Raw genomic sequence first — 25566 nt, 5'->3', positions numbered from 1 at the left:
GACGAGCGCCCGGGTTAATGTTGCACGGAGACGCCAGCCGAGCGTTCGTTCGCATCCATTTCAGGCGAGACAAAAGCAACAGAAAAACCCGTTTGCAGACGCGTTGTTTAAACAGAGCGCAAACATGCCTAATGAGTATCAGAGTGAAACGTATCATCAAACTGTTTGCGGGCCGGCTGAGAAATAAGCTGCTTGTTGTACTCTATCTAGGCCGGCTTGATTAATTAGCCCTGTTGTGTTGCGGCATGGAGACACTTTGTGTGTAAAGCGGGTGTAAAAGGGAGGGGTGTGTGAGTGAGATAATGAATCAGTTGTGAAAGAGGAAAGAAAACATTCGGTCAGTGTGCTGATGGGAATACAGTATGCAACACTCCGCTCCATTAGTGGGACACATCACAGCTTTTTGTCAATGGAAATGTGAACTGATAGTAGTGTTTTTTGTTGTTGTTGTACATTTTACACCAGATTGTATTGAAATAAAAAGTGCTTGTTCTATGTGGGCTGATACTGAAATATTGGTTTTGTGCCTATGTTTCTTAGTCCTTGCCCTCCTGATACTGGAATCTCTTCCTACAGGGTACCTGCGGGTTATTAAAAGTATTTTAAAAAAGCATTGAATTTAGTTTTCCATTATTAAAGGTATTAAAAGTATTACATTAGCTGTCGTAAATCTGGAATTTTTTCACCGTGGTTTTAATTTTGAAGAACATCTCAGTGCAACCTAAATTATATCCGAGACAGTTTAAAAAAAAAAAAAAAAATCCATAACGAAGATGACGCTTAGAATTTTTACGATGCACTGCACTACAAATCATAACGCACTTCGTGCGTGCGCACTGTTAGCATCATTAGCATCAACATCACAACAGCAGGCAATCGCACAGTACTGTGTGCTAACGTAAGGAACTGCTCAGATGCCTTAGTTGTTATGTTCGACGAAAGCCTTAACAAGACAACAAGTCCAAGTCCAAGACAAGTCCAAACAGTTGGACCAGCATGTGAGGTATTGGATCGGCGACCAAGTCGCATCCAGGTACTTTGGGTCGCAGTTTATGGGTCATGCGAAGGCAGTGGACCTGCTTAACATTTCAAAGTAAGTTGCCAGTTTCTCCATTTAAAATGTGTTAGATGCAATCATGTATTTCTGCACGGTTCGCCTTTCGAATGAATGTGAATTTCGTAGTTTTAACTCAAGAGTTAGCCATGTTCAATGGGGCATTGGCAGGTGCACTAGCCTTAGCATGGATAAACCGGCGTCGCAGATCCACCATCACCCTCAGATACACAACACGGTTGACACTATTATTGGAACGAGTGCGGGGTAACGTTGATCTGAATAACATGGCATGGTGATAGGCAAATTATAATGTAGGTGATAGTAAAACACCTCCTGGTATATTTAAATGTTTTTCTTGATTGAATAAGAGTATGGATTTTCTCTGTCTGATTAAAAGAAATGTCTTCAATAGCTAACAAAGGATTAACATGTGTTTTGTATACTTCTCATAATGTGATTAGAAAAAAACAATTACCAAAAGAAATGGTCATGTGTAGCTTTTTTATTTTGTGGTAATTCATGGTAAACTACTGCTACTTAGTGGCTGTTTTTTAAACTTTTCACTGCCCATTGCAAGATTTTCCCAAGCACTTTACAGTTAAGGTGACCAACTTGACAATCACCAGTTAAGGTGACTAACTTGACAATCAACACCCTACCACCTTGACTAGGTCCTCTTAAAAGAGAAACCTGTTGTATTGCAAATGTAATTTCTGAAGTTGCTTTACAAAAATAGTGTAAAATCCATTTTATCCTAGGGGAAAAAAATCTGAAAGACCTTATATTTAAATGTGTTTTAATTGTATCTTCAGTAAATGTGCATTCTTTTGTCAAACACAGTAATTGAGGTTAAATTTGATGTTCAGTGCTTTATTTTTTTTAAATATGATTCAATATTATCTAAATAATGGGTGCGAGAAAAGTATTAATTTTCAGTTGAAATGGCATTAAAAAAGGTCTTAAAAATCTTGAATTTAGATTTATCAATCCTGGGGGGACCCTGTCCTAGGATTTAATGCAGCCTGTACCATTACTTTTAGTTAATTCGCTTCAGCTCCACACTATTTCGAGGAGATTGGAGCGTAGAAGTTTTCACATTTGATGTTTCTGTCACCTAGTTCCTCCTCGGAACCAAAAGCGGATGTCGTCATCATCGCCAAGAGCGACGCGCCAGCGCTGGCTTAGCCGAGAAATCTTTTTTGCGTGGAGCTTTTCCTGTGACGGGGAGCAGCTGCTCTGCTTTAAAAGTCACTGAGAAGCAGATTTAGGTCAGTCTTGTAGCGCAGGAAGTTTGTTTGAACCACAGCTCAAGACAAGGTGTGCATGAGGGCTATGTTCCACTTTGAACAATCTGGGTCAAATGATGGTGGAAACTGGAGAGAAACATCAGTTGGGCCACAAAATTAGTGTAAAATGAATTGAAATGGGACGGTTATCAGTGTTTCAGTGCCATTGCGATCATTCACTGCCAGATCTCCGAGGCCAAAATGGGTCAGACGTCTTTCGGCATCAATGGCAGTGAATGTACAATTGTTGTGTTTCATAGCAAATCATTAAAACTCATCTTGAGAGATATGCAGACTCAATTTTGGCGTTAAAAGCTGTTTTAAGTATAGTGTAATGAAAAAGTATCTGAACCTTTACGAATTTCTCACATTTCTGCATAAAATTCCCATCAATGTGATCTGATCTTTGTCAAAATCACACAGATGAAAAAACAGGTCCGCTTTAACTAAAACCACCCCAAAATTTATAGATTTAATATTTTAATGAGGATAGTATGCAAACAATGACAAAGGGGGGAAAATAAGTAAGTGAACCATCACATTTAATATTTTGTGCACTCCCCATTGGCAGCAGTAACTTCAACCAGATGCTTCATGTAGCTGCATATTAGTCTGGCACATTGATCAGGACTCATCTTGGCCCATTCTTCTCCACAAAACTGTTGTAGTTCAGTCATATTCCTGGGATTTCTAGCATGAATCGCTGTCTTTAGGTCATGCCACAGCATCTTAATGGGGTTCAAGTCTGGACCTTGACTTGGCCACTCCAGAATGTGTATTTTCATCATCTGAAACCATTCTCAAGTTGATTTACTTCTTTGTTTTGGATCATTGTTTTGGAGCAGCATCCATCCTCTTTTTAGCTTCAACTCTCTGACAAACAGCCTCGGGTTTTCCAGCAAAACATCCTGATAAACTTTTGAATTCATTCTTCCATTAATGATTGCAAGTTGTCCAGGCCCCGAGGTAGCAAAACAGCTCCAAATCATGATGCTCCCGCCACCAAGCTTTACGGTGGGGATGAGGTGTTGATGTTGGTGAGCTGTTCCATTTTTCCTCCAAACATGACGTTGACGAATCTGCTTGTAATAGACATGCCTAACAAATTTCATACTGTGACTTTTTTTTGGCATGCAATCAATCATCACCGTCATGAATCGATTTTGGCTATATGGGCAAAAAATTTTTTCAAGAAACCATGAAGATGACCACTTCAAATCAAAATGGCTGACTTCCTGTCTATGGCAATTGACAAAAAATGATCTTGAAATATCTATTCAAACGAAAATGACAGACTTTCTGAGTCTTTTCATGCATGGCTTTGTCAATATTTTTTTTGTGTGGGTCTACTCATGATTGTTATACTGCAGCTACCAGATTTCGTGTTGCTAAATGGACTCAATCTTCTCCAAATTACAGGAGGCATCACTCCTAGAAAATGTTGAGCGTAGGTCATTACCTATTGGTCTTGATGACAGGCGTCGGCAGCACACAGGTGAGTCTCCAGCCGTACGTGGCCAGGGACTGCAGCAGGGGAACGTAATCCGCTTTGACCTGCAAACCCTTTGTGGAAAAGACATGGCACATATTACAATCAACCTTAAGTTCTCTCTATGACACTTAATTTGTTGCTCTCAGACAGCATTAACTCTACACAAGTCAGTGCATGTTTCTTCACTTTTATTCAAAGCTTTTGTGCCATCTTAGAGCAGAGTTGCAAACACTGGAAATCTACATCAACCACAGTTGAACATCCCGGAGTAGTATGAGTCAACATAGAGTGCGACGAGCATGACAAGAGAGTCAGCACATAAAGACCTTGAACAAACTGCTCAGTTTATAGCAAACATTCACGTCTTCCTGCTGTTTGTGCTTCTTTTCTTTCGGACTTGATGTCTCCCGATCGGGGGAGATGCACATTTACTGAACAAAAACATTTCACTCAAACTGTGGTGCAAGTGTGTTGCAAGTTCGTTGCAAAGACACCGGAAGTCGAGGTTGTCTCTTGTGATTCTCATGAGAGTTTACGGGAAGGTTCGTGGGATTCAGCTAGGGCTGGGTGATATGGCCTTATGTAATTATCACGATGAATTGAGCAGATTTACGTCAATAACGATAAATAATGATAAATTCGCCCAAGCGGACTTATATAATTTGAAAATCTGTATGAATGCATGAAATACAAATGAACCATTTCTCATTTATTTAATAGCTTTCAATTTAATATAGTCAACAATTGTGCATTCAGTGTAAACGTTTATTTAAACAACTTATTGTTTGTGGCTGCTGTGACATGATCACTCAACACAAGTGTTTACTTCAAGGTCCTACTGTGAAAAACTAGTATGTTAACCATTTCCAGTCTGATTTTTTTTTTTTTTTTCAGAGCATTTCTGAAATGCAAGCATACACCCACACATTAAGCTATGCTAGAGATGTCCCGATCTGATATTTGGATCGGATCGCACGCCGATATGGGCAAAAAAATACGCATCGGTGTCGGATCGGCCAACAAGGAAAAATTCCGATCCAGACTTCCGATCCATTTTTTTTTTTTTATAGTCCGGTCTGGGTTTTCCAGCGCACCGATTTACATAATTTTCCACATTCCAGTTTTTGCTTCGGTTTCCCTAAAATCCGGTCCGCATTTTACGGCACACCTTCAACACACTACATTTACATTACAGTCTCCCAATTTACCGAGAGACTTTATCGGTAAAAATGTCAGCTGTGTGGGATCATTTCACCTTAAAGGACGACAAAAACGAAGAGGCAGAGTGCAACATATGTCACAATAAAGTCAAGCGTGGTGGTAAAGCTGTAAGAAGTTTTAATACAACCGACCTAATCAAGCATTTAGCGAAATACCTTTTTTTCACAAACAATATAAGAAGTATGTTAAGGAAACCGAACACAAAAAGAAAGGTCCTACGCAACTAAGACTGGCTGAAACTTTTGCTATGCATGACAAACTTGCACTCGACAGTCTCAAAGCCCAGGGAATAACAAGAGTCATTGCCGAAGAATTCATTCTGGATGACGAGATTATCTCTCGTGAGTAAAGACGCACAATCCAACCCTTAGAACCACGGTACAACATGCCCAGCCGTCATTACATCCTTGAGCGATTAGGCCGTGGAAGATTCGAGAACGATTCACAAACATCCAAATTCTGATTATTGAAATATGTCAAGTAAAGCGGAACTAATACACAGCGCGGTCTTCGGGACGCAATGAGAAACGGACCGCATTGCGTCCCGAGAGTAAACATCATGCTTGTCATAGACCCGGGTAATGCCAATGCTCAACTCACGGCTTTAGCTCAACTCATGCCACTGGATAAAAAACACAAGAATACCTGACTGCTGCTGACAGCCGCTACAAACTACGTCAACATCGTTTTACTGTAGATAATAGATATCATATGTATATAGAAATAGATGCAAAATGACAGACTCGACAGCGTTAGCAACATTGAAGTATTGAAAAATAGTTGCGTTAGTAAACAGCTGCCATCTTAAAGCAGGAGACTTCCCTAGTAGACTGTTGTGAACCTTCCAAGCGAACCTAATTAACTTTTTATCTAAAATACTCCTAAATCGGCAAAATCATGACTTGAATCCATCTTCAAAACAGTTTTAAAACTTTCACGTGTCGAAAGTAGACAGAAGGGAAATTATGGAATAACGGGAGCAACTTTAACAGTTGATTCGCTAAATTAAATGAGTTGAATGTAGTTTAAAGCTGCTGATACCGAATGGGGACTTGAGTATTTTATTTACTGTTTTAAAATGTTAACTTGATACTGAAATAGTCGTTTATTAAACCTGAGAGGCTTTTTATACAATTTTTGTAACTAATGCACGAAACATTAAAAGCATCTAATAGCTTGGGGGGTTTGTGGGATTTTCCACTGGGGTTGTTTGTGTGTTTTGCTTTTTTAAGACAGTTTACAATATTATTTGCACGTTTTACTGACTGACTATGCCATTTCTGTTTGTTATTTATAATGTTTTGTGTTTGTCACTGAATAAACAGGTCAGTTTCTTGTTACCAACCGTTGTGTGTTATTCAAACTCACCTAATTCAGCTGGCAAGTTATTATCAAGAGTACTAAAACCTTTTTCAACATGAGTCTGACAACTAAGTAAGAAGGCTAAATAACTTTAAACTAGGGCTGTCAAAATTATCGCGTTAACGGGCGTTAATTAATTTTTTAAATTAATCACGTTAAAATATTTGACGCAATTAACGCACTTGGCCCAGCTCAGACAGATTTAAATGACAGTAGAGTGAAAGGCCCACTTGTTAATTGTGTTTTGCGGAGTTTTGCTGCCCTCTGCTGGCGCTTGGGTGCGACTGATTTTATAGTGTAAGTAATTATTGCCCTCAACAATGGCGGGCTACTAGTTTATTTTTTGATTGAAAATTTTACAAATTTTATTAAAACGAAAACATTAAGAGGGGTTTTAATATAAAATTTCTATAACTTGTACTGACATTTTTCATAAAGAACTACAAGTCTTTCTATCCATGGATCACTTTAACAGAATGTTAATAATGTTAATGCCATCTTGTTGATTTATTGTTATAATAAACAAATACTGTCCTTATGTACCGCATGTTGAATATATATATCCATCTTGCGTCTTATCTTTCCATTCCAACAATAATTTACAGAAAAATATGGCATATTATATAGATGGTTTGAATTGCGATTAATTGCGATTAATTACGATTAATTAATTTTTAAGCTGTAATTAACTCGATTAAAAATTTTAATCGTTTGACAGCCCTACTTTAAACTTAACGCATGCTCAGATAGGCGGGTATCGGTATCGGATCGGAAGTGCAAAACAATATCGTTATAGGATCGGAAGTGCAAAAATCTGGATCGGGACATCCCTAAGCTATACTGCTGTAACTGTTTGCCAAAGAAACATTTAAGATTTTAGCATGACAGTAATGATACAGAATAAAGCAAGCACACACAGAAAAATAGCCGTGGCCATTAAAAGGTAATATTATAGGCTACACTCTTGGATTAAACTTTATGCTGAGCTGATACATTGTAAATTGTACCATCATAAAAACTATCAGAGAAGTAACACATACGCAAAGATACAAAATAACGCGACATACAGATTTCTAGGTGCAGTCTGTGTGTAACGGGTGCACGAGGGTCCGTTGTGTGTGGTGCATAGAAACCTACCTCCCGATGCCTTAACTCATTTGCTCCCAAAAACGTATTTATACGTCTTTAGCGTTTTTTTTTTTTCCATATAAAAGGCATTTAAAGGTTCCGATGTATCTAAGATACAATGCACAAAGCTCAAAACCCATTTTAAAGCAATAAAACTGGTCAGTAGCGCATTTGGTAAGAACTCATCTCGTGCCAAGAAAGGAAGTGAAGAAAAATAGTCAGGAAACGGAAGTTGGAGGGATCTTGTGAAGACGCGTGAGAATTTGAGAAAAATGTGGGGAATGATCGGGAAAAAAAGGCAAACGACACTGAAGGAATATTTTGAAAAGAAAACGAAACCATCGTCAAAGAAGGATTAAAAAAAAATCTATCTTGATGAAACTGTGACGTCCACAACAGCGTCAGGTTCCACACGCGTTCTGCGGAGCTCACGTTGCGTTACTCCCTAGCCAGAGGTTGAAACCAACGATAAAGATGATAAAAAAAGTGAGACCGATCTTGATCCGGACTTGAGCCACCTCATTCAACCAAAAGCAACCAAGAGCCTTCCCCGTTGTTATGCGCGCAAATAGCTCAACAGTTCAATAGTTTAGTTATGTGTAAATAAATTGTTACTTTGCGATCAAAAGCTCTATTTGTCTTGTTGTTTGTTATTTTGTAGAACGAAAACATTATTCAGATGTTTGGGATGTCACATAAGCGAAAAATAGCTGTGTTAAAGTAAAAGTTATGCTTGAAATGTATGTATTCACAAAAAGCTCAATTTCTCAGTTTTTTCATCAGAAATTGGAAAATTGCTCAAACTAAGCTATTTTCTAATGCTGATTTCTAAAGAATGGAAAAAGATATGAACTAACATTTTTTTCTGCTGAAAGAAGAGCGTCTAATCTTTCTTTTGGTTGGTTACATGTTTATATAGCAATAGAACAGAATATTCTGTGGGCCTTGCGAAATCAGTCAAAATCCGGTAAAACGGCCGGGAGCGAAGGGCCTTGCTCCAGTGAAAATGGCTGGGAGTGAATGAGTTAAAAAGGGTGCGCTGGCAACTAAAGCTTAGCGCGCTTGCCTGCAGTGCTGGACCGGTTACACGTGCCAATAGCACTGCTCCTGCATCAACTCATTGAGTTCAGCCGCTTCGACAATGTTCGAGCCACTGTCGGTGGTGTGGGCGACTTCCCGTCCCACGCAGAGAGCATTTGTTTCCGGACCTGAGTAATCATTTCATCCATGTGTTCGTCCGAGAAAAAGGCCGTATTCAGCACCCCTCCCACTTGTTTATGAACTGGACTGTCAAACTGATGTCAGGCTCTATGGTTCGTCATCCTTCTCGAATCCAAAATACAACCGACGTCGAGTTCTTTCTTGGCACCAAGACACTATGAGCGTAGACTAATGCTTTACTCAAAATGCCTGTGGCCTGGCTACCGGTAGTTGTTTCACTATTATCAGACTCCATCACATTTGCTTGTAGCGTTAGCGTACCGGCAGATAGCAACATGATTCTATTTGTTTGATTTTCTGATTGCCACGTGACTTCACACGTAAGTAGGGCTGCAGCTATCGAATATTTTAGTAATCGACTGAAAATTCTATCGATTAATCGGATAAAACAAATATATTTTAGGTGAAGACCAATTACAAAACAAGACATTTCATCTAATCTTGAACCATTTTCAGTCAATCAATGTCTTTATTTTCTATCTATCTATCTATCTATCTATCTATCTATCTATCTCTCTCTCTCTCTCTCTCTCTCTCTCTCTCTCTCTCTCTCTCTATCTATCTATCTATCTATCTATCTATCTATCTATCTATCTATCTATCTATCTATCTATCTATCTATCTATCTATCTATCTATCTATCTATCTATCTATCTATCTATCTATCTATCTATCTATCTATCTACACAGTTATATACCTAAAAATGCTGTTACGCTTGATAACACACAGCACTTAAAAATTAGGATTTTTTCCCACGTGTTTCAATTGAATTTCTATTTGTGTCAAGCCATTTTTAAGTTATAGATAAGTTTTAAGTTAGTCTAAACTGTAAGTCCTGATAGGATTTTGAGTTTTTGCAGTGTTCAAAATAAATGCATGATACAGGCTGTATTGGAGCACATTAGGGACCAGTGCTACTTGGTGTTATATACAGCAATGACTACTGAGCTAAAATTGATAGTTAGCATTATTGAGTTTTTATTTTACACCCTCATCACTCCACAACGCTATGTTAAAGCCTGTATGTAAGACACGTTAGCCACGCATCGACAGTGGGCATAATTAATAGATACCTAGCCCTCCGCAGGGCTAATGTTACGTGAGCTAGTGACAGTAACGTTAATCTTATTTATTAGCGCTTAGCGCTCTTTATTAGTGATTAGCGCTCAACTGCTTTAAGATGGCGGCTGTTTACTAACGTTGCCCAGACGCGGCCGAGTCTGTCATTTCGCATCTAGTTTAACATACATGTGATCTCTATGAGACTCATCAGACGTTACCTGCTACCAACGTAGCATCGTGCGGGCTAGTATTTAGCAACGTCGGCGTCGTTTGTAGCGGCTGTCGGCTGCAATAAGTTTTTTTTTTTTTTTTTGCTTCTTCCTGTACGCACGTGACATTAGCGCGTTGTCCTAGGGCTGGGCGATATGGCCTTAAGTAAGTATCACGATAAATTGAGCAGATTTACCTCGATAACGATAAATGACGATAAATTCGCCCAAGCAGACTGTTATAAAATTTGAATATTTTAATCAATGCATGGAATACAAATTAACCATTTCTCATTAAATTTATTTAACCAGCTTTCAATCTAACAATTGCACATGCAGTCTAAACATTAAGTATTAAAAAAAATCTTGTAAACAATAAGAATTCTAGTGTGAACATTTATAACAGCTTGTATGACTTGGAAAATGTACAACATTATAAAAATCAATATGATGACTGTGCAAACATGTCATTCTAACACAAATGACTTGCAGCTTTAACAGTACACTTCAGACAATTTATTGGTCATGGCTGCTGTGACATAATTGTTCAACACAAGTGTTTACGTCAAGGTTTCAGTTTTTTTTTGTTTTCCCCGAAACATTTTTAATACATGCACCCCCCACACAGACACAACCAGATTAAAACTGTATTGCTCTGATGCCAGTGAAACATTTAAGGTTTTATGATGGCAGAATAAAGCAAACACATACAGAAAAATAGCGGTGGCCATTAAACTGTCATATTATGTATAGGCTTCACTGTTGGATTAGGCTACTTTATGCTGAGTGCTTTACCATCATGAACGCTTCACACAGAGATGCCAAATAACGCGACATAATGATTTCTACATGAAGTCCGTGCCCAGTCCACTCATTAATTTCAGCCGTTTCGACAAGGTTAGAGCCGCTGTCCGACTCTTTCACGTTCATTTGTAGCCGTTGTTAGCTGCTAGCGTTAGTATGTGGCTTGGCTACCAGAAGAACGCACTGAAAGCATCCTCTCCTAATATCGTGAGAACCAGGGAGGACAGCGGGTGAAAGCCCGTCTGGAACCCGCCAAGAGTTTACTTAATGCCGGGTGAAAGTTTGGCGAAGCTAATTTAGCTAACTTAAGCCCGACTTCATCCCGTTTACTTTTAGCGTTAGCATTAGCATTAGCCTACCGGCCTTCTGTTTGATTGGCTGCCTGAAAACCACGTGACTCCGTACGTCAGCACACTCTTTGCTTTCTTAAAGGGGAATGAACATAGCCGAACAACACAGCGTCAAAGCGGGATAAAAAGACTATATTTTCTTGTTTTATTAAATTACCGAATTTACCGACATGGTCAAAATTACGTCGGTCATCGTGAAGAATTTCGGTGACGGTAAATTTTCGGTTTACCGCCCTGCTCTACGTTGTCCCGCATTAAAAGTAGTCGGAGCAAAAGGTGATGCTTATGCTGTCAAAATAAACGATTACCCGAGGTGAATAAAATTACTCGGATCAGTTTTTAAACTCGAGTTACTCGAGTTGCTCGAGTATTCGTTTCAGCTCTACATGTAAGCACGCTAGCTACTTTCTTAAAAGGTAATGAGCATAGCTGAACAACACATAGACAAAGCAGGCTGAAGACTATTTTGTTTCGGTTAATAATTTACCGTCATGGTCAACATCGGTCATCGTGAACCGTCTTGGTAACTGTAAGTTTTCAGTAAAACGCCCGGCTCAGGATTCAGCTGTAGTTTAGCCCAAGTCTCAAATGAAATCTCATGAGTCGTGATGGATTTTTTGATTCAGCTTAAGGTATGAGGGGATTTCATGTTTTTGCCTGTGATTTAGGCTTATTTGATTTCAGGTTTGTATGATTTATCTGATGTCTAGTAAGATTTTGAGAGATGCTGACCGATTAAGTTGAATGCTGACGAAATTGTAAGTTGTGTTCTGTAATCAAGTAGGAATCTTGAATAATTTAGTTGAAGCCCTAAAAGATTTGAGCTTTTTTGGCATTATTCGAGGTTTTCTCTTGTGGTTTAGACTCCTTAAAGTTGCTTAGTGGGATTTACGGTATTTTCTGCACTATATGGTTAATTGTAGTGTAAAGAAAGCCGTCAATAAATGGCCTGTTTTAAAACTGTTTTTAATATACACGAAGTTTGACCCCAAACTTTTGAACGGTAGTGTACAGGCCGCACTGCAGGCGCAGCAGTAATAGATGTGGTTAGGGTTGCATTATGCATATAATAGATGGAGCTGCGCAAAAGGGAATGTCATGCCACGATTAACCAATATTGATCCATATGTAAGGTACATTGGATTATAAGGCGCACTTTCTGCTTTTGAGAAAATTGAAATTGAAAATTTGGTGCGCCTTATAGTGCGGAAAATACGGGTAGCTGAAATCTGGTGAGGTTTTGAGAGAATCTTGTGTGTTTTAGTGGAATTCTGGCAAATTCTGACAAAAATACTTGTCTCTCCTAATCAAGCAGTTTAGCGAAGTTATTGCAGTTGAATTGTTTTCTTCATAAATTTTTTTTCTCACATGATTGGAGGTTGTCTTGTGATTTAGTTAATGTTGTTGATGGTTCATGTTGCCTTTGTCTGGCGAAATTTCGCTGTTTTCTCATGACATTTTATGTGGTATGTCATGAACTAGTTGAAGTATACTCTCTTAATTTAGGTAGTTCAATCTAGTGCTGCAACGATTAATCAATTAACTTGAGTAATTCAATTAAGAAAAAGCTTCGAATTAAATTGTTTTGTTGTCCTAAGATCCTCATTTATGTGTTTTTTATTTATGTATTTTGATACCTTTTGAGTCTAAGCTCAACTATTCTAAATTATTTTGAAATGAAAGTGCAATCCAGCATAGTATTGAGAAACACTCGGGAATTTTATTTTGTATTCGCATTTAATGTTGTTTTGAAAGTGTAATTTAAGTCTTTGTTTTACATGGCTTAAAAATTTATTTTGCAATGTATGACATGCGAAATCCTAATCCGAGTACTCGATTATTTGAACTAACTAGTTGATAGATTAATCGACTACTAAAACAATCGATAGCTGCAGCCCCAGTTAGATCTATATTTAACCTAAGTCCTGCAAGATTTGAAGTAATCTTTTGTGATTTTACCCGATTCTTGCAAAACTTGACACTGTATTGTAGAGCTTATCAGACATTTCCCGTGATCTTAGGTTGTTTCACGATTTAGAAGAAGCCTTGCGGCTGTTTGGCCTGTTTAATACAAGTTCTAAGTGAGCAAAAGTGTGAAATAAAATCAAATGCCAACATTTTTCACGTAGATTGCTGACATCAGTGATGTTGAAACGCACAAAACAAAAAGGCAATAAGAGAAACAAGTGGCGTCAACGGGAAATGAAGCAAATCGAGTCTGAATTAATGCACTTTGATAAGACAAATAAATGAAAAAGGTAATGAGGCCCGCAAACAGACACACATAATAAATGTCAAACATCACGAAGATTTAAATGCAATTTGAACTCATTCAGCGACGTACGAGCCCGACATTGCCTGGAGGGGAAGCCGAAAAATAAACATAAAAATGTCAAGCAAGAGAAATAAGTGATAAGCAGCGGACGTGTTCCGCAAGTAAACAACTGCGCGCGCTCCGCATTCAAATGTCAACGGCGTTGAACGGTCGCCTCAAATCACTAAGTCTTCTTTGTCACAAAGCGCGTCAAAGTTCAGCTTGTTTTTGCGTTTGCTCGCCGTGGCTTCATTTTAATTCATGTGGAGTTTCCAATGTCATTTTGTTTAAAGATGACACACCTGCTCTGGCTTTTGCCATTTTTTTTGTTTTTGAGAGAACATTCACATAATGACAATGTGGAAAATAACTGATAAATGTACTCATTGATCGCTGTTGGTGGCGTTAGACATCAAGTCCATTTTGACTGGGAGAGGCTGGAAGTGAATGATTGCTGCCATCAGTTTAATTTTTGTCTTAGTCTTAGTTATATTTTAGTAGTCTCAAAATGTTTTGTCTTCGTCTAGTTTTTGTTGACGTTTATTAAAAGTTTTTGTCTGCAAAATAAAAAAAATAAAGATATAAAGGTTTCCAACTATTTTGAATGAACAATGACAGATGAAGACATATTTTAGTGTCTCCAAAGACAACACCAACTTGGCGATTACACACTCCGCAGGAAAAAAGTACATTATAAATTATACACACCTGGACGCCATTAACTGTATGTAAAAAAAAAATGTTCGCGAGTTTAAGAGGACGCTCGCCGTTAGCATCAGGCTAATGTGAATGCTATGCTAACTAGTGTGAGATGATCACTCAGCACAGACCTTGAAAGGCTTAAAGGGATCCACGGAAAGACTTGTAGTTCTTAAAATATAAACGTTATTATGAGTTACAATAACTTGATATTAAAACCCCTCTTATTTCGTTTTTATACAATTTTAAAATTAGTTTAACTAGTAGTACGCCATTGTTGTTGACGTCGCAGGGCGGTGACGTCACATGGTTACGATGCCTGGCTCCCAGGGTATTACTCTAGCGCAGGGGTGTCCAAACTTTTTGCAAAGGGGGCCAGATTTGGTGTGGTAAAAATGTGGAGGGCCGACCTTGGCTGACGTCCTTTACGTAGAACAATATATTTGAGGAAATGTTAGCAAGCTATTCTGTGTGTCACATTTGCTTTATTATTTTTTAGTGCTGAAGCGATGAATCGATTAACTCCAGTATTCGATTAAAGAAAAAAAGATTTGAATTAAATTTTGCTGCTTCGAGTATTCGTTTAATTAAAGTGATACACTGCCCTCTAGTCTGCCTCATTTCACATGGCTGAATCCAGCTGCTCCATGTTAAAACCAACATAAGCCAAGTTTTTGTTTAAGCTATTTTTTTTTTTTTAAATGCATTCGTAATTTAGTTTATTGGTATATTTAGCATTTTTTTTTTTTTTTTTTTTTTGTGGGAATGTGTGTCAAGAGCATTGTGAAAAAAAAAAAGTGTTAGTGTTTTATAGCATTTAAGCTAACAGGCATTTGCTATTTAAGTTAGCTATTGTTCTTTTGTCAATCCTTATTTATTTTTTATACCGTTTGAGGCTCAGCTCAGGTATTTTAATTTTTCATGTTCCTTATCCGATTACTCGATTATTCGAACTAACTAGTTCATAGATTAATCGACTACTAAAATAATCAATAGCTGCAGCCCTAATTTTTTAAATTAATAATTTCAACTATCTTGCAACTAGCCTTTGTGGCGTTCTCTTTCAACTCTCGGGCTCTTGCGAAATACTGCTGTTATATGTAATGTAATAATGTAATAATGCTGCTGTAAAATTAAACTAGCTTCAAGTTGCTTCAGTTTCTCGCTTCTTCCCTGTAATATTTTCGTACATACCAGCGTGTCTTGTTTGGAAATATCACCTCTGGTAATATCGCCTAACATTGAACTATTTAAAAACAGCGCATTGTCTCTTTGCAAATGAGGCAGACACAGCTGTTGCGTATTTTCGTGAAGAAATAGTCCAATTTCCACCTATCCCTGAAGCGTCGGCCGTCGCAGTCAACAGTTTTTGTCGATTGTCGCCATTTTAGAAAACTGGGAATAAAGGGTCACACGGGGTAATGTTGCTTAGAGTGTTGCTTCCTTTTAGTGGGTAAATGAGGAGCAGCATTTAGTGTGTAAGCTACTTCATATGCTGGTAGCAGTACTGCTGACCAATATATTAAGTCTATGCGGGCCAAATGTTAATGATTATTATGACAGAGGCTGGGGGCCGGATGAAATTTGACCGAGGGCCGCATTTGGCCCCCGACTTTGGACATGTCTGCTCTAGCGACATAAAAATATCATCTGTTCAACCCTTTCAATTTTAACCTGAGAAGAACAAGCATGAAAGCACTGTCGATATTTCACAAAACAAGCAGCAAAAGCAAAATTAATAGGAAAGACGGGATGATGCGAGAGTATGACAAAACCTGTGTTCTGCCAAAATTTGCTACACCTGCCAAACGTCCAACAAGAGGCGAATTTTACACTCAAAGTACTACTGTGCGCTTTCAGCTTGTTTTGTTTAGATGTATACAGGCAGATCTAGAGGAGTTCCAAAAAATCTATTATTACATGCATCGCGATTCGACACGTGACGATTCAATCACGATTCATAAAGGTTCAAAAACGATGATTTTCACTCATAACTTTATGACAGCCGCTCGTAGCGAAATGAAATTCAAGACACGTCTGCCGCCCGGACACCGTTAACGGACGCACGCACAACCTTATGATGGATGCTCCCAGTTACTGGGAAAGAGACTTACTCCTTTTTAAAAGACTGGAAAATATTTTGCGTATGAGAGGCAGGCACAGAAGGGTCGTGCTTTTGTGCGCAAGTTATTTTTTAGAGTGAGAGGGGAAGAGATAGTTCGTTACTCCTTGTCTTTCAGATGTCCAGCTGTAGATTTAAGTCATTTCAATTGAAAAATGTCCTGAGTGTGTTACTAAGACCTTTGTGTGTCTAAGAAGTGAGTACACAAACCCTCTTGTACTGTTTAGCCTTTATTATTGTTGTTTTTGAGATGTTAATAGTTAGCGCCGAGTGCTAAGCTAATTAGCTAATTCGCTAACGTGTATTTCATATGCAGAATGTGTAAAACCATGATTAAGTACAGCGGTAAAACTACAAACATGCAAAATAGTACAGAAATCTGTTGTTGGGGGAGAGAGAGGGAGAGAAGAAAGTGCGCGTGCTATAATGAGTGTTTAAAAGAAGTCTTATTTCTAAAGACATTTCGTTTGTGTCCAGAAAATGTGGAATTCATTTGTACATTTGTACATTTTATTGTACTGTTGAGAGATATAAGTACTCCTTTTAAAATGATTAATGTTTTTGCACTTTCTTTTAAAAAAATAAAAAAGTAGCTTAAGGGCAGCTTTTTGTTGTATGGGCATGTTTCCATCTTTCCTGTTGAATCATAAGGATATTTTAAATAAATAATGGACATAAATTTGTTTGGCTACTTTATTAATCAGTGCTGCACGATGCATCGATAATTGTGATAATCGCGAGAACTGTGATCATCGTCAATATCGCGATCATCGTTCAAGAATCGAATCGTAGCGCCCCTAATCGAATCGAATCGAATCGTGGGGTGCCTAAGATGGCACACCCCAGGCAGAATGTCATAAAAATGCCTTACCCCGGTAACACACCAGGCATGTCTACGGCGCGTGAGCGATGCCTGTGCGACAACGCACCAGTGGCGCTCGCATCCGACCAAATGGGCGGAGCTGGGCCTGGACGTAACAGCCCAGTTGCTTATTCACGGTTTAAAGAGCATACGACACCAGAAAAAAAGTCTTAAATGGCATTATTATGTGAATTAGAATCATATTTTGAGACGATTCGACCATATACAACAATTTAGCAAAGCGCAGATGACGAGAAATTAGTCTTTTAATCTGCCGGTTAGCCACGCCTACAATTATAGGGCTTTAGCGTCCCCAACAGGTGGATGACGTCAGCGGTAGACTAGGCTCATCAATTTTACTATTCAGCCCATTGAGGGGGAATTGTTCAGAACGAGGAAAACGAGACGAAGAGAGCTGCAAAATGTCATTGTTTCAGTCTCTTTACTCCCAATATTTTTACAGGATATTCTTTTTATCCAAGTATTTTCCCCAATAGCTATATAAATGGCTTGAGAAGGACCAGTCAGCCCGTCGAGGGGGAACTATTCACAATGAGGAAAACGCGACGAAGAGAGCGGCAAAATGTCATTGTTTCTGTCTCTTTACTTCAATATTTTTACAGGATATTCTTTTTATCCAAGTATTTTTCCCCAATAGCTATATAAATGGCTTGAGAAGGACCAGTCAGCCCGTCGAGGGGGAACTATTCACAATGAGGAACACGCGACGAAGAGAGCGGCAACATGTCAGTGTTTCTGTCTCTTTACTTCAATATTTTTACAGGATATTCTTTTTACCCAAGTACTTTCCCCAATTGCTAAATAAATGGCATGGTCATGACAAATAACTTGTGCTAAATGGAATATAAAATAATAAAAATCCATTTATTCAAGACGACATGGCAAAATTACTCCATAATGGTCAAAACAGTCGACTTTACCTTTACTGTCACACCTGCCGAACGATATTTTATGACACCTAAATCGGACATATGTCATTTCCCTTCCCCGGCTTCGGAGAATGTAAACAGACCAGAAGGAGTGACAGCTAGCCGACATGCTAACCCGAACCGAGGGATGTTTCAAAGTCTTCGAAGTGGAAAATCACACATAACTAGCCTGGATTATTTGACATGACGACCCGGTTGTCGAGTTTCTTTGCGGATCGGCAAACCGCCCGGCGGAGAACAATTTACAGTTCGTTCCCTGGAGGAGGGTGGCTGGAATTGTTGTGTAGCTAACGTGCTAACAGCTAACTGCTAATGAGCGTGAGGATAGCTTTTTACATGCCTATCAATGATCAAACGTAAGTAGTCCTTTATTTAAAGGAATTTTATAGTGTTTACTTTGTAATCACTGTATTCGTATTTGACATAATACAAAACAAGATGTTTACTCACTTCCTTGTAAGTCCAATGGTCCCACAGTAAATATCCACGGTGAATGGGAACCTTTTGAAACTCCAAAAAGGCGCATACGCCTCTCCCGCATACAGAATGATTTTTCTGCAGCCGTTTGGCTGGCGTGATGCAAAAAATAAAAGTATTAATCCGCAAAATCAGCTGAATCCTTCGTCCTCATACACAACAGTACACTGTAGCGTGACGAGGACGTCTTCTACCGTACACGTCACAGCGCCCTCCTCCTCAATGCGAGACCGAAGCCGGAAGTCACTCATTTTCCTGGCGCGGGATTCAAAAAACTAAATAAATATAGCGATCGCTTCCACACACATCCAAGCGGTCCATATCATTCAGGAGCATAAAATACCGCGTGTATTATGAAATAAACATGCTTTTTCGTGTCACAAGCACTTTAAACACCAGCGAACATTGACGAACGTTTCATCATGGAGGTGGAAAGTCACAAAGTGATATACGATGCAGCAGATCGTTATTATGAGGACAGCATTAAAAGCAAAGCTGCAAGGTGTCCTATTATGTGTGTTTTTCTGGCAATGATATCAAACACACGACGTGCTGACAACTTTGAAAAAAAGCAGCGTATCTGGAAGTGGTCCCACTGCAGAAATTCTCGTGCCCGGCGCACACACAATGTCGGTTTGTATACAGAGTCGAGGGGGAAAAGTACGAAACACAATAAAGAGACACCCACAAGTTTCGACCTGGTGGTCTAGGTCTATTCAAGACATTTCTCTTTCTTTCCTACATTTTACTTGACTTTTCATAGAAAAACCAACAGTTTGCGCTGGGCACAGGAATCTGCAGTGTTGAGCAGGGGTCGCGTTAACCGAATATTTTCCGTCGTTGACCGGTTTTTTAAAACGGCGACGGAAAAAACTGAAGTCCATCTGTCATTTTGACAGGTTGCAATTCACACCCCAGACCACAGGGTGGCGAGTGAGCATATTAATTAGCTATTGTCTCTCTTGATGCATGACGTCGTTGGCCTTACCCTGAAAAATGTCAAGGCAACTGAGTGTCCGAAGTTTCTTCAAAAAGCCCCAAAACGACGATGGCGTTGATAAAAGAGGTGAAAAAAATAGTGTGGCCGCAGAGCGCGGATTCAGCCTCCAGAACTACATTAAAACGGCCATGAGAAGTCGTCTTTCCGAAGCAAAAGTCCAAAACCTCATGACAACAGCCTCTGCAGCAATCCCACCTGAGACATTTGATGTGCACAAGCGGGCATGCAATTCAAATCCATGCGCACCAGGAGGAAGGTGTGAGAAGTTCAGGCAACAGCAGGTGAACTGTTAATTTCATTATTCCTTATGTAGCCTACCTACTGGGGCCACAGTCAGCTGTTTTTGTCACTGCGGAGAAAAAGTTACATATTCATCTGCTTGATGTGTGATGGCATGGTGTGGATTCTCTGTTAAGCTTGTTCGGACAGAATATTAATTAAAAATGAATGAAAACGAAATACTATTGAATATGTCATTGTTATCATTTTAAAAATTTAAGTGACGGGTGAAAATAGATTATGACCGGATTTTTATGACCCTGTCAGTCAAAATGACAGTCAACGAAAAAGTCTAGCGCAACCTCTGGTGTTGAGACACCAATTCCAGGTACGCTGTTTTTTAGTTCGTATAGTATATAATTCGCTATCCATTTTATAAATATTACAGATTATTTAACAGTTGTTTATAACAGCTCTGAGATGTTATGTGCCATAAATTTTAAATGTGCACAAAGATATAAACCCACCGACACCACCAAGGGCATAATAGGGCCCCGCCCCCCTTCCCCCCCACACACGGAGCCCTGATCTCAACATGATGCAGTCAATCTGGAATTAAGAGACAGACATAACTAAAATGTCAATATGCAAAGAAAAAATGTGCTCTCTCTCTGCTTCTCTGATGAGTATAGACTCCGTGTGTTTTTCGTTGTTTTAAATGGCACATTATAGCGCGCGATCACGCAGCTGTGCGCAGCCGGTATGATTTGCCTGTTTTTGATGTACTGCGTGGCACGCAGTCAACACTGAGCCGGACCGGAACCGGAACGATCATGCATCTGGTGTATTTGGGCCCTAAGACATCTAGCCGCGTAGCAGGAATTGCAGTAACCCGGTAGTATTCGTCTAGTGACAATGACAAACTACGTCATCACCCCGAGCGTCCATTGCGCGCATTAAACATGGCGCCATCCATAGGTCAAAAAATGTACTAAATAATATAGATCTTTAAATAAATGGAAATACTTTGTGTTTATAATAACATATTTTAGCAACAGAGAACAATTGTGGCTTATTAGAGCCTACAAGTCTTTAAGTCTGAGGTTTTCTTTAAGCAACATTGCATATTCTCTCTGGCCAAGAAAAGTCTGGAAGGGGGTGGGCGCCGCACGTCACCAGTGAGGCAACCAGTTGTCTCACTACTACACATTAAAATGTCACACATTGTGAACTTTCTTCTCGCTCTCGTCCTGTTAGATGAGAACTGGCATTTGTTTTGTTATGTTGTAGTCTCCCAAAGCACGTTTTTAGCTCGTCATCATCATTAAAAAAAAGTGTTTGTTGATGAAATATTTTCGTTGTCGTCATCGTTAAAGAAAACAACACTGGTGCCATCCGTCCCAGTTCAAATGGTTTGGACATCTATCACTTTCAAATGATGGTGAACGCATGATCATGAACCATCGTTTCTGTTCAGTGGACAATAAATTTGACTTTCAGAAATGAGGAAAACTTATTAATCAATGTAGAATTCAGGTTTAAAATACTAGTATATTGAGACATGTCATCTCCAACACCAGTTTGCATGTCGCACATGGCTTCACACTGTGTGATATCTCAGTTCTCTCTCAAGTGAAGGTGAGAAAAGAGGCGACCCAGATAGCAGCGGGACTAATTTGCACCGTCGCTCAGCGTGAGAGGTCGCAATCGCCTGACAGGTTTCGCCGGTTCGATAAGAAGCGAGGAACGTCATGTGTACTAGTAGCCACTAGGACTGTCCCATAATGTAAAGATTAAAAGCAATGGATTTAAATTAATAAATAGGACTAAAATATGGATTAATGAGATTAATGAGGAAACATTCTTTTTTAAGTAATGAAAGGAAAGCATCCAGGTATGTCTGAATTTGGTAACCAAAATACTTTTTTTTCATAGTTGATTCATTATTTGGAGACATTGTTAACTTAAAAATGTCCAAATCCTCTTCTTTGGGACTCATACAGTATATAAATATTCTCTGATTTTTGTAGTCCTTGATGAAAGCAATCTTTTATTTTTGTAATTCATAAAAATAAGATTTTTGCAAACATCTGCTTTTAATTTGGAAAACAATGATGCAGTAACATAATGATAATAGTCCAACTTTTTTTAGTGCTTAGTTTATGGGTTCCATTGCAAATTTTAAAACCAATGTAAGTAAGATTCCTGAGCCGATTAGTTGTCTCATTGCAGAAATAATCGGTGATTAGGTGACCATCAAAATATTTTTTGTGTCAACTATAGTTTGGAGCAATTAAGACAAATTTTAAGGGAATATACTAGTATAAGTGGAAATAAACTGATAAAGATTAAACTAGTGAGAGCCTTTTTTTTTTTTTTTTAACAGAATTAAGAGAATAATAGAATAAAAAAAGCTGTCTTAATATTTAAGCAAGTCATTTTACAAACTATAAATGCCACTCGTTTTTTCAAAGGGCAACATTTTCTGTAAATAATTTTCAACCTACGTGTTTTTTTTTCATTAAAAAGGCGAACAGCAGTTTAGAACACACATTGTACAGTATTTTGTGAAATGTTAAGGTTTCGGTTAGTAATTAAACATCTAATCAGCTGGGACTAACTCGGGACCTACAGGTATCTATATGTCCGTAATGAATCAATTAAATTAATCAACCCTGAGACAAAACATTAAAAATCAGGCTCCGAAGATCGATGCGTATGCCTCCCGAGAATACTCCTACCAAATTTTATTCTGATCCACCAACAAATAACGGAGGAGCAGCGATTCCAGGTTGTGTCCTCACCAAGAAGAAGAACAACAAAGCAAGTGAGATCTTCAGCCCTCAGATACAGCAAAATATATTTAATAAATAAATAAATAAAAAATGTGCTTTTTTTTTTTTCACGAGTCAAAGACCTAGTTAGCTTATAAAGCCCACTTGGTGAATTGGGCCAATGGCGTAACATAGTTAAAGATGAAAAACCAACAATGTACTATAGATTGCTTGACATAAAACCAGTGAACCTTCAAGTTCACTGCTCATTGGTGATTGGCTGCACTTTCACAAAGCTGCCTTCCCGTTAGCTCGTTAAGTCCCTCAGTGCAGTCGCAGGACACAGAGAGGCGATTTTGTGGGACAAGAAAACGTCCTTTCACACTAAGAAAAGTCTAAATTCCATTAGCGAGATAGCATCTGTAAACACACACCCATATAAAGTACACGCATGGAAAAGCAGGCGACCGCACACCTTTTAACAACACCGGACAGAAATCCATTTTAACACCAAACCTTTGCTGACAGAAGATATCATCGGGGCAGATAAGCGCTTGTTTACAGCGACCGACACACACACATACACGGTCAGTCAATATGTCAATAAGATGTACTGCCTGTTTCACTCTAGAAATAAGAACAATCTGAAAACCAACAAAACTGTGGTGAAGATGACAAAGAAACATGCAAAATAATTTGTGTTTGCGAAAATCAAAGTAAATGCTACTGACATCAATGACGGTCCATTGCTCCACTACGATGGCGTCATAGGTTGTGTTGGCCTCGCCTTCGCCGCCTTCCTGGAACACGAAGATGCTTTCCACCGACTTGGGAAGCAAATCTGCAGACAAAGAAAACAAACTTTTATATTACTGATTTAGTACCCTGGAACCATACGCGGAGTTAAAGGGGGGGGCTGGTGAAAAGTGTCATTGCATGTAATTGACTTTCCTATATATGATTTTAAAATTAAGAGTTTTCCGGTAAAATATTATAAAGCAATAAAACAACAAAAATGAATGAAATGAACAAAAAAAAGATTTTCATAATTGGTCAAAATTAGGGTTGTTCCGATCATGTTTTTTTGCTCCCGATCCGATCCCGATCGTTTTAGTTTGAGTATCTGCCGATCCCGATGTTTCCCGATCCGATTGCTTTTTTTTTGCTCCCGATTCAATTCCAATCATTCCCGATAATTTTTCCCGATGATATACATTTTGGCAATGCATTAAGAAAAAAAAATGAATACAACTCAGACAATATATACATTCAACATACAGTACATAATTACTGTATTTGTTTGTTATGACAATAAATCCTCAAGATGGCATTTACATTATTAACATTCTTTCTGTGAAAGGGATCCACGGATAGAAAGACTTGTGACTTTGTATATTGTGACTAAATATTGCGATCTAGTGTATTCGTTGAGCTTTCAGTAAATGATACTGTAGCCATGCCCAAATGCATGATGGGAAGTGGAACCATGACTGTGCGTAGTGGTACCAATTGATATATCTTCTCTGCGTTGGGAACTAACTAAAGGTGTTAAGAAAAAGATCAATTGCTACCTTCCTTCCCATGATATTTCAAATCATAGGGAGAGGGATTGTAAGGCTTTAGCCAATTAAAAAAAGGCTCCAAAGGCTGCCAAAATTCACTCTACTCATTTTATGCTGCCTTTTATCTCTCTATAGAGGTAAAACGGCACAATTACAGATTGAGCGCGACAATGCGTGAGTGGGTCGTGCAGTGCATGCATTAATTGCGTTAAATATTTTAACGTGATACATTTTTTAAAAAATTAATTACCGCCATTATCGGGATAAATTTGACAACCCTACCTTAAGCCTAAACTAAAGACTCTGGATGAGTGTAACATATCATGTCTGTAACGTTAAATACAATTAGAAAACGATTTAATTAAAAAAAATATATATATATATTTATATATATATATATATATATATTTAAAAAAGGCATGGCCGATATTTGTTTGCCGATTCCGATACTTTGAAAATGACGTGATCGGAACCGATCGATCGGCAACATCTCTAGTCATTATTATTTTTGTTACCATGTTGGGAATGCTCCATCAAACAGCTCTGTTAAAAAAACAAAAAAAACAAAAAAAAAAACACGATTTGACCAACGTTGTGACAGCCGATGCAGACCAAAAATTACGTAATGACCGGGTTATAAAATCGCGGCAGCAGCCCTCCACGCACAGAGAACGCCAGTGAGAAACACTGGACATGCCTGTGAAATTGTACAACCCGTGTCATTACTAGGATGTCTCTACATGCGTGAAAGCAATGATGGGAGTAAATCCTGCGCCACCTTACATGGGAATATACCGGGATATGTTTGTGAGAGGGGCTTAAGCTTTTTTGACGGGAAAGAATGTTTTGGCGCTTCTCCTTGACCAAAATATCATACTGTGGCCTAATGTGGATTGGTCAGTGATGAGTGTGATGACAAGAGCCATCGTCCAATCAGCAGCTGTATATTTTTTGAAGGTTCTTCCCATGAAAGAGTCTCATTTGGATTTTTCCCGTATTGATATGTGTAATATATTCATAGCGGATATATGACGTCATTTTCAAAGTATCGGAGTCGGCAAAAAAATATCGGACATGCCTTTTTTTGATATATATTTTTTTTAAATAAATCGTTTTCTAATTGTATTTAACGTTACAGACATAATATGTTACACTCATCTTGAGTCTTTAGTTTTGGCTTAAGGTAGGGTTATCAAATTTATCCCGATAATGGCGGTAATTAATTTTTTAAAAATTGTATCACGTTAAAATATCTAATGCAATTAATGCATGCGCTGCACGACCCACTCACGCATTGTCGCGCTTAATCTGTAATGGCGCCGTTTTACCTATATAGAGAGCTAAAAGGCAGCGTAAAATGAGTAGGGTGAATTTTGGAAGCCTTTGGAGCCTTT

General features: G+C 38.7%; 1 protein-coding gene across 3 annotated transcripts in view; it reads right to left on the bottom strand.

Moving 5' to 3' along the window:
* Nucleotides 1–25566, bottom strand: part of LOC130914260 (raftlin-like) — a 228887-nt gene that overhangs the window by 18175 nt on the left and 185146 nt on the right. For all 3 annotated transcript variants that reach the window (XM_057833276.1, XM_057833277.1, XM_057833278.1), the window contains 2 exons: nt 23342–23451; nt 3803–3906 (listed from right to left, as the gene is read on the bottom strand). In XM_057833276.1, the coding sequence (XP_057689259.1) occupies nt 3803–3906; nt 23342–23451 (214 nt within the window). The remainder of the gene's footprint in view (nt 1–3802; nt 3907–23341; nt 23452–25566) is intronic.

Source organism: Corythoichthys intestinalis, chromosome 4 (genome assembly GCF_030265065.1).
Source record: "Corythoichthys intestinalis isolate RoL2023-P3 chromosome 4, ASM3026506v1, whole genome shotgun sequence".
Classification (NCBI taxonomy): domain Eukaryota; kingdom Metazoa; phylum Chordata; class Actinopteri; order Syngnathiformes; family Syngnathidae; genus Corythoichthys; species Corythoichthys intestinalis.
The sequence above is the reverse complement of the archived record's forward strand: the minus strand, read 5'-3'. Positions and strand labels throughout refer to the sequence as shown.